General features: G+C 38.3%; 1 protein-coding gene across 1 annotated transcript; it reads right to left on the bottom strand.

Moving 5' to 3' along the window:
- Positions 1-2280: 2280 nt before the first annotated feature.
- Positions 2281-10373, bottom strand: LOC307007804 (zinc-binding protein A33-like). Its single transcript, XM_079630174.1, has 6 exons — positions 9724-10373; positions 4487-4582; positions 4112-4342; positions 3973-3995; positions 3773-3891; positions 2281-3428 (listed from the first exon to the last, which is right to left on the bottom strand). The coding sequence occupies exons 1-6, from the start codon at positions 10117-10119 to the stop codon at positions 2884-2886; spliced, it is 1410 nt and encodes a 469-aa protein (XP_079486300.1). The 5' UTR covers positions 10120-10373; the 3' UTR covers positions 2281-2883.
- Positions 10374-10623: the final 250 nt, after the last annotated feature.

The raw sequence follows: 10623 nt of genomic DNA, 5'->3' as shown, positions 1-10623 counted from the left end.
TACCAATTAAAAATGAAGTGAAATATTTGGGGGTTCAGATAACGAAAAATGTAATTAGTAGACAGCTTATGAATTTCGCTCCACGACTATCAAAAACAAAATATATTTTTAATAGTTGGCTACAAAGAGATCTGTCAATTTTAGGTAGAGTCTTTTTATCCAAAGCAGATTATCCAGATTATCCCTTCCCTGTCTTTAGCTGTAGATAATCACACCTCCAAAAATATGGATAAGATTTTTCTTGATTTGATCCCCCCCCCCCCACACACACACACACACACACACAAAACCATTTTATGGAATAATTCCGATATTAAAATGAGAAATAGATCATTCTTTTTTGATAAGTGGTTTGATAAAAACATATTTTTATTGCTGATCTATTCAATTATAATGGTGATCTGTTATCTTATGAGAGTTTTATGAATATATACCAATATCCTATCCCGTTTAAAGAATTTAACTCTGTTATAAAGGCTATTCCAAGTGGTTTAATATGTCTGATGAAGGCTTTCCTTACCCATGAGTCATGTTCTGAACAACTACCCTTGTTATGGTTGGGAGGTGTTTCGCTTTTAAGTAAAGAGTGTAATAATAAATATATTCATCATCTCTCTCAATCAAAAAACGCTCTTACTCCAAAGGGAAAGCATTTTTGGCGTTCTATAATAGATAACATTCAATGGAGGAAAACATGGTTACTGCCATTTAAATATTGCATACCCAATAAAATGAGAGAAGTGCATTTTAAAATGTTGCATAATATATACCCTTGTAATGCACTTTTGTCCAGATACTGTGATGTAGATGATATATGCACCTTCTGTAAGGTTGAAAATGAAGACATATGTCATTTGTTTTTCTCTTGTAATGTTTCATAAAAATGCTGGGTTGTTTCAACCCAATTTTGGGTAAAATATGGACAACCCAAACGTTGGGTTAAAAATCGAATGTAAAAATGTAACCCAACTGCTGGGTTTGTCCATATTTTACCCAAAATTGGGTTGAAACAACCCAGCATTTTTTAGAGTGTAGTTTCATCAATTTTGTGGAATGATTTGAGCTCTTATTGTTTTTCTAAAGTTAATATGAATGGTAATGCATTAAGGATGTCATTTGTCTTTTTGAAAACCCAAACACATCTTTAGAAAGAAACTACTGTTAACTTCCTTATCCGTGTGGCAAAGTTTTACTTTCACAAACAAAGATGTCTTAAGAAAATGCCTACTTTTATAGATTTCTTATGTGAAGTAAAATATTTTATCAAATCTCTAAGAATAATTGATAACAGAAAATGTACTTATTTTTTGAAGAAATATGATGAAATCTTTCATGTACCATGATTTATATAATATATATATATAATTTTTTTCTTTCTTTGTTTCGTTCTTTCTATTATTGTCCTTGTGCAAGATACGAACTTACTTGTATAACATACACAATTTTAGATATGTTCTGATTTCTAAGAGATGCGTGTTTCCACTATTGTAAAGAAAATTCTTGAAAAAAATAAAAATAAAATATCAAAAAATTATAATAATTAACAGCAATGGAGATTATGCTCGGTAATCTACTGCTTTTCCTGCAGATCCTTGATATCAATGTTGAATTTTCTGTCGAATTTGAACCACTGAATTTGTGGAAGTGAATTTGTAAAGCGAAATAAAATGGACCGAAAATTGTCTGTTGAATATTATAGGTTATATTTTTAAACAGTTTTAATATTTTGGAAGTGAAATATGAAAGGTGAATATGGATTATTGAATTTGTATTAATGAAAATGTGTTTGAAATGTTTTGAATTGAAATATTCACAGCTTAAATATACAACCATGTTGAATTTCAGCCCATAAAAATGCAAGCCCTAAATATACAATACATTCAAATGCAAGCAGCATGGTTATTAATGCAATGCATATTTTTTTCAAATAGTGCAATTACACAGGCTTTTTTATTTCAAAAACATTTGGCATTATTTTACTTCCATAAACAACGCCCTTCACCCGTGACTTATTCACGATACAGTACTAGCCTCGAGTACCTTATTGCTTACATATAAACAGCTGCTTGTACGTTCATGTTTCTGAACTCGAGTTATAGGATAATATACATATGAACATATGAGGATTTCACTGGCAAGAAGATTTACTAAAATATGTCAATACTTTATCTTGTCTTACATATTGTAAACATGAATTTAAACATATAATAATTGTAATTTTTTATTTAATTTTAATTTTAATAACAATCATTTTTCTTTATCAGCTATTATATGCACATATAAAAATTAGTACATATACACAAACCTCACAGCAACACAAACACAATTATTACACAATAATTTATCCAATTGGCTCTAATATGCAGAATCAGAAAACAGGAAAAAAGTGAGTATTCGCTTTATAGACCAAACCTGAGAAAACGGCACCATCTCGTAAAAAGAAAAAATGCTTTTATTTTATTTTAAAGCCCTGCCAACAGAACAAAAGTCTATTAACAAAGACTGCATCATTTTATAGTTAAATGGCCCTGGGATAAAAAGAAATTGGCCGTTTTAATGGGTTTCAATGCGGACATTTGTGTCCTTAAGGTCCTGAGTGTAAATATTTTGTGTACCCAGTGATTTATGAAAGGAAATGCAGAAAGGAAATAAGAAAATTCCAATAAAAATACACACTTCTGCCAAAATGTATGCAGTTGGCATTAACACAGGAACAATGATTTTAAAAAAAACTGAGAGAGAAACATGTCCTTAAGGAAACACAAGGGTTAATTTGGTTCTTAACTTTACATTGAAGTGATTGATCAATGAGATGCTTTGATTAAAGTGTTATTATTAAACCATAATTTGCTAAACTGTATTAATCTAGAAGCAGAATCAGATTTAACTGTGATTTTCTGCTGTGATAAACAGTTTAACTGGTAAGATCCTCAGAGGGGAAGTTGTGCAGAGATTACATAAGAATGGAAAGACAGTTTCTGTGAAGGACGTCCTGAATGTGCGCAGACAGTCTTTAGTTACAGGATCAGAGAATGACACTGTTCCTCCGTCATAGTCCAGCCGAACTCTCACACGCTGGAGCTTCTGTTTAACAGTAAAGACAGTGCCGGGTTGCTCTGGGGATTGTGAGCCGTATTTGCTGTTCCCGTACCCCACAAACCAGACATTAGAGTTAAAGAAAACCGCTCCCTTCCTCTGGTTTGATGCTGTGGTTATTCCAAGAATCCAGTGTGTATTGTCTCCAACCTCCACATCCCAGCAGTGTGTTCCTGAGTTAAAGCCCTCAGATCCCAGGACACACGGATAACTGTCAATCCTCTCTGGATTATCAGGAAGTGTTTTATCTACACGACTGTACGACACACTGGTCAGATCAGCAGAGAGTGTGAGACGAGGATCTGCTGTGTTTGGATCCAGAGTCAACGGCGCTGCAGAGAAAATAACATCAGATTAGAGATTAAAACATTTTTCTTTTGTTGAAAGCGATCATAAATTATGCTGTCATAACATTGGTCTCTCAGTTACTGTCCGAACGGATTGAGGCTTCAGGTTTAATATCAGTATTCAATAAACACGATTGTATCCTAATATATAAACATAGATCATGAGGAATAGACTTCATTATGAGTTCGCTGTATGATCTGATGATTTTCTGAAATGCAGTTTAGATTCACTTAGAAATTCAAGTGATTATTAAATATATTTCTATCAAATGTTAATGTTCTATCAAATGTTAATCTTCTGCACTGGTGTCAGATCTGCTGAGACTCACTGTGTTTGACAGTTTCCAGCATCTTCTTCCCGACTCTGAACGGCAGGTTACCCAGATAACGCGACACATGAATCAAAGCTCCAGAACTCATCCGTGGATCCGGCTGTGAGATCTGGACTCTGAGGAACATTCAGGAGTCAGAACTGCAGTGAGTTTGAGTTCAGATCCACTGAGAGAAGAGATACGAGCAGCTCACTTACCTTTCCATTGAGGCGTTAAAGTTCTGGAAAATATAGAGTTTAAAACATTTTAATATCTTATCAAACACTCTCACTGTCAATGAGTCTCTCTATACAAGTTGTTTTCTGCACAGAGAATGAAGCCAGATTGATTTGTCACCTTTAGAAACGAGACGTCGTTGTCTTTCATCATCTCCTCCATGTCTCTGAGTGTGTGTGAAAGAGCTGAGATGTGTGTGTTCATCTCCTCCAGCTTCTCCTTCATCCTCTGCTTCTTCTGCTCCTCTTCCTCCCTCAGTGCAGTGACTGCAGCTTCTTCTTCGTCTCTGAGAAACTGATGAAGCTTCTCAAACTCTTCTTTAATCTGACGCTCTGTGTGCTCAGCTTGAGCCTGGAATCACATCACATTCACTTCAGTGTGAACACACACTCCACTAATGTCAATAATACACTCTGTGTGAACACACACTCCACTAATGTCAGTAATACACTCTGTGTGTGTGAATGTTGAGTATTTAACTCTTTATATCCTCACCGTGATGTGTTGAATTGTTTTATCACACTTCTTCTTCATTTCTTCTCCATGTTTGAGCTTGTTTTGTAGGGACGTCAGCGCTGTATTAAATTCCTCCTACAGGTTAAGATGAAAATCTGTGAAACTTATGCAGCTATAAGAGGTTTAAACAGTGTATGTTTGGATGTTTTTATTGTTATATTATTTATATGTTGAATGGATCATTCCCAGTTAGCATTTGTGCCCGAAAATGGCAAGAGATGTATTTTTAATTATTAATTTGGTAAGGATGAACATCAAGAAATCATGTTTTCATCAAACAAATGTGTGATTTTTTTTTTGCAATGGCCAATTTTGCAATTATTATATCCATGCAGTTGTATACTTTGTTTTGTCCTTTTCACACCTAGGCCTTCAGCGGTGTCCAACCTGAATGAATAACTTTTAGTAAGCGCACAGACTCTATAATTGTTGTGAAATTGCTGTTTTTATTTCGCACTGGCAGTTAAAGGGTTAATGCGGTGAGTTCGGGAAAGTTAGAGAGGAACGAGCGAGTGAGTTTGGCTTGTGCGTTAGTGTGCCGTGGTTCTTGCGTTCCGAGTCCGATTATAAGTTCAGAAACGGAGTATTATTGAACACACTGCTCACTAGTCTCGCGTAGTGACTGACGGCTGAAGGTCTGGAATTCATAGCAGCTTTCTTTGGCCAAGGCCCGCCCATAAGGCCGTTTGACCGACATGTCAAACAACCAATTACAGTTCGTTTCGTTCAGCGTCACGTTTCGGGGCGTGGAAATGTCCCCACAACAACAGACCGGCGTGCAACAAGTCAGTCAGCAGAGAAAATCAAAGAAGGAGAAGAAAACAAGCAGTAAGTCATTGATCTGGGGTCCGTTCTTCGTACGTCGCTAACTCACTTAGCTGGATTTGATTGTTGGCGATTTGGCATGATCTTGGATTGTTTGGTTCTTCGACGCTCATCCTGGACTTGCTGTCATAGCAACAGGTGCGCAATCTTAAACCTGCTCGCGAGCAGGCTTATTTCATGTTAACAGGATTAGATCCCGGCTTTATAAGCGGAGGTGATCCGGGAAGTCCTTTAGCACAGCGCGATAGCGTACTTTTAGAGAGATATCGTTTTTCTCGTGACTCGTGAGTGTCATTTGTATCATTAATTTGTTGAACAACACATTTAATGTCGGAGTCGGGCTTTAACAACAGCACAAACTGTGTGCATTTCCCTGATATTCTTTGCGAGTGATACCAGAGCCCGTCTACGGAGAGCCTGTTCACTCCCTATTAAGTCCTATTGTACCGAGTTTTGGTTGTAGTTCCACCAGAGTTCCACTGGGGGCGATCACCCCCGAGTGCAAAATGAATGGGAATCTATGGGGCTAGACGGCTAAATTTGTCCCTTTCAGCCGATTGCCGTTGAGAAATCTCAGATTTGATTGTAGGTTTGGCAAGTTCAACATGGTTTATAGGTCGAAAATTGAATGAACAAGTACTTATGTCCTTTCGATTTCTTACAGGTTGAGTTGTTGTTGCCCATAACACGCTAGCATTCTGCTAATGAACGCTGATTGGTCAGTGAAGGACTGGTTACGACCAGAGATACCGCTTGATGGCATCATGGCATCCGAAGCGGGAACAGAATGTATTCTAGCAGAAACTCTTCTAGCACGTGTGTTTACCTGTGTCCGCTGTGTTGTGTGTTTACCTGTGTCAGCTGTGCTGTGTGTTTACCTGTGTCAGCTGTGTTGTGTGTTTACCTGTGTCAGCTGTGTTGTGTGTTTACCTGTGTCCGCTGTGTTGTGTGTTTACCTGTGTCCGCTGTGCTGTGTGTTTACCTGTGTCAGCTGTGTTGTGTGTTTACCTGTGACTGCTGTGTTGTGTGTTTACCTGTGTCAGCTGTGCTGTGTGTTTACCTGTGTCAGCTGTGTTGTGTGTTTACCTGTGTCAGCTGTGTTGTGTGTTTACCTGTGTCAGCTGTGTTGTGTGTTTACCTGTGTCAGCTGTGCTGTGTGTTTACCTGTGTCAGCTGTGTTGTGTGTTTACCTGTGTCAGCTGTGTTGTGTGTTTACCTGTGTCAGCTGTGTTGTGTGTTTACCTGTGACTGCTGTGTTGTGTGTTTACCTGTGTCAGCTGTGCTGTGTGTTTACCTGTGTCAGCTGTGTTGTGTGTTTACCTGTGTCAGCTGTGTTGTGTGTTTACCTGTGTCAGCTGTGTTGTGTGTTTACCTGTGTCCGCTGTGTTGTGTGTTTACCTGTGTCCGCTGTGCTGTGTGTTTACCTGTGTCCGCTGTGCTGGCGACGCCTCGAGAGAAAATAAAGTGCAGAGCGCGAAAGCACCACAGTGACTGAAGGATTGCCGTAAAGCAGTATCTCTGGTCGCACGATGTGTATGACGTCATTGACATTTTGAAAGACTTTTTAAAGCAAATAAGTGACTCTAAAAAATCTAACACCCAGCAATGTGCAATTTCTTTGCATCTCCTTTCGAATACAACATTCAAATTACTAGACAAAAAATTATATCTTGAGAAAAGTGGATTTTGAGGGGTATAGCTCCATAGACCTCCATTCATTCTGCACTCGTCCTGTGAGCGCCCTCATATGGAATCAGAGTGGAACTGCAACCAGTCAGAAGCCGGAAGTGTAGCGAGAGTGAACCTTCTCCCCTTATTAGACATTCTCTGGTGATACGGTGAACTTGGTGAAAAGTGCTGCCCGTCGTGCCATTCACAAAGTTTACCTCGCGCTCAAGCTTTTTTTTAGGGGTTTTTATGGTTTTTCCAGACCCAAGGTTGTAAAGCAGATTTTTTTTTTTTTTTTTTTTTTTTTGCCAATGCAGGTACATTATATTTTTTTATGAAGATCATGCAATCATGACTTAGCCAATAAGTATGATTTACAGTAGCCTTTGTGTCAGGCTTCACTAACGAGATTCACTAACGAGACTGTACACACGTTCCCATCAAGGCCTCAATGAAGAGGATTTTGTGAACAGTGTAAATGTGCAGGTAAGTTACTATTACAATTCTAAATATATCATATTAGTAATATTATTATATGAAAAAAAAAATGGAATCAAAAAGTATGCAGTTGACTGACTAAAATGTCTTGGCGGTGTGTGACACTATACAATATCAGTCACATTGTCACATGTAGCACATTATTTGAACATGGAAACGGAAAATATAAATAGCAAGCACACTGTAGGCTACACGTATTCTGAGCCTAACATAACTATATTTTTTTCATTATGTAGGTGATTACAACATGCTTGGAGACACAGGGGCTATACCTGCATGCAGTATTTTATGACCCCATTCCCTGACCCACAACCCGGACAATGGAGCTCTAGCCAGGACAAGGGCACAGTTTTAAATTGAGCATGGGCAACTAAAGGGAAAATTTCAGTGTCTGAAAAGGCTGAGGGTTGCACCTGACAGGGACTGTGACATTATTGTTACATGTGCCGTATTACACATCATTACACATCAGAAAGGAGAGGATCCCTGTGGTGGAGGTGCAGCCTGATGATCACCTCCAGCCTAATGACCTCCAGCCTGATGATGACCTCCACCAGTGCACTTGGACGGACCTAGCAAAGCGGCACGGGACAGAATTGTGGGACACCATTTTTAAAATTCACTAAATGTTTAATAAAAGACAAGACAAATATGCTTAGTTCCTTTTTTATTTCAATTATTCTTAGTAAAGAAAAGCCAGTGATCAAGCCATCTTTTGCCTGCAATAAGAGATATTATGCAAGTTCAGCAATAGTACTCTGTGTGTTCTTTTAGAGAGATATTTTTTACATTAGCCTACATGCAGTGTTCACTTTCATAAAGTAAAGCAATTCAGGCTTTAGACCAGCCATTTGGATAATAGGCCTACTTAATTTAATGCAGCAACAAATTATTTTACAGTGTACTAAGATAATTAAAAGCTAATTTACCAGTAATGAAGCTGTTGCTGCTATTGGTCCCTGCCGTGGGTCTAAGGAAGAGATGCCCCCCACAATAGGGTCAATTCACATTCAACCCAAGGGCCAGCCCTTCTGTCGGGGAGTCAGTGACCACCACCTGTTTTTTTTATTAATTTTTATAACCTTTTTCTTGGTTGCTGCACATGAACAACACATGCACATCATTTAACGGTGTATTTTTAAAAGAGACCAAGAACAGTATAAGTAGCTTAGTAAAGATTACCATTTTCACTTTTACTTGTTCCAATGTTCTAGTGGGTGGTGGCTCTGACATTACAATGAACAAAGTAATTATGAAATTAAATTAAAATACAAAAATGTATATAGCCTACTGTAACAAGTGATGGAAACATTTAACATGGTCCCCACTATTGAATTTAATTTGTTTGCTACTATTTGCCAGCCCCATCTCCTGGCTTTTACAGACTTTGATGTGTTCCCTGGCGTTTCCATTTAACATTAAAATTCCGCATAAACTTCGACTAGCTTTTGCTCTGCTGCGGAGAAAAACTGTGCATGCTCTTTGGCCACGGTGAGCAGCCAATAGCAGCGTTGCTGATCAATGTTTCTACTATCGATACATATCCCCTTTTAAACCAGCGCATGCACGCGCAATTATCTCAGACAACTCAATCCAGCTATACTAATCATAACCGGCAGGTGTGTTCGAAGAACCCAATTAGCCAGATCATGATTAGGCCGATTATATCATCTTGGATGTCTCGTTTGATCTCGGATGTTTTAAGCAACGTACGAAGAACGGACCCCTGTTCGTGCACGTATAACAACAATGGCGTCTGCATTACCACAATATAACACAATACTGAATCATCCAGCTGCGATGTCAGCGTCTGTTGTTTCATGTTTTCCCGCAAACGCGGCTGATATCCCCTTCGCAGTTAGGCACTTCACTTGATCTTCCATAATAGACAGGAGGGGACACACAATGTATTTAACACTACACCACAGCAGAGAAGGCCTTGCCACTGATATTTGTGGTTGTGCAAATGCAAATACAGAAAGTGAAAGTATGTTAGTATCAATCACTTTTCGGTGTCTCAAATCACATATTATTATTGAAAATATTAATAACCCATGACATGTGCAGATGCTGTTACTTTTAAGATGATTTGAACATCAGAGGGGTTTTCAGAAAATCATAGAGATTTAGTCTGTGTAAAAATAAATACTGGTCTATTGTTTACAGAAATAATACTGTTTCCATGTTTAGCACTGTATTTATGAAATGAGAGACATTAGTCTTACCTTGTGAGATGAAAGCACTTCACTGATGGGTCTGAATGTGTGGTTGGTGTGTTTCTCTGAGTCTCTGCACACTAAACACACAGGCTGTTTGTCCTCCAGACAGAAGAGTTTGAGTTTCTCACTGTGTAAACTGCAGATCTCCTCAGATCCTGATGAACGTTTCTCATTTCTCTCCTTCAGGAACGACTCACACAAGTTTTTTAACGTGAGATTAACTGGAGGATTTCCTCTTGAGGATCTTCTCCTGCAGAGAGGACACTCCTGAGTTTCCTTAGTTTTCCAGAACTGATGTAGACACTCTTTACAGAAACTGTGACTACAGGACAGAAAAACAGGAACCTTGAAGATGTCACAGCAAACAGGACAAATATAATCATCTTCAGCTGCTGAAGCCATTTTCACCGCTTGAGTCTCGCAAACTAAACTTTACTCTCACTTTCTGAACGACGGTTTTCAAAAATGAATCACAATGAGAATCAAAGATCTGCTGTCTGTCCAGAAATGAACTTCACAAAAATCCTTCTGTAAAGTTTTTCTCTTTGTTCTCCATCGATTGCTTATTCTTTATTGCTTTTGTTGAGACAAAGTCGGTGTGACAGAAAGGAGAAATAACAAGTCAGTCTCTTCCTGGTTAGTGTTGTAAGAGAGAGGAGTTTATGATCAGCTTTGGGTGTGTACAGTTCAGTTCAAGATTATTGTCATTAGTACAGAGTACCACAGCAATGAAATACAATGTGCCATGGCACTCTCTCAACACTAGTCAATAAATAACAATTATAATAACATTAAAACATCCAAGCACAGTAAGCACAGTAAGCTCAAACCTCAACCCTCCTTCCTGTTGTATTATCATTCAGTATCTATTCATTATTACTGTATGATCAGCTTTGGGTGTGTACA

This window comes from Phoxinus phoxinus (genome assembly GCF_949152265.1).
Source record: "Phoxinus phoxinus genome assembly, chromosome: 12".
NCBI lineage: Eukaryota > Metazoa > Chordata > Actinopteri > Cypriniformes > Leuciscidae > Phoxinus > Phoxinus phoxinus.
Note: the sequence above shows the minus strand (reverse complement) of the source record. Positions and strands in the feature narration are given on the sequence as shown.

Bases quoted from the DNA above. Each gene is read 5' to 3' on its own strand.
- LOC307007804 (XM_079630174.1), bottom strand. From the start codon at position 10,119: ATGGCTTCAGCAGCTGAAGATGATTATATTTGTCCTGTTTGCTGTGAC. The intron at 3,892-3,972 runs GTAAGTGAGCTG...AATGTTCCTCAG, and splicing joins TTTAACGCCTCAATGGAAAG to AGTCCAGATCTCACAGCCGG. The intron at 3,429-3,772 runs GTGAGTCTCAGC...TTTTCTCTGCAG, and splicing joins GCTGGAAACTGTCAAACACA to CGCCGTTGACTCTGGATCCA.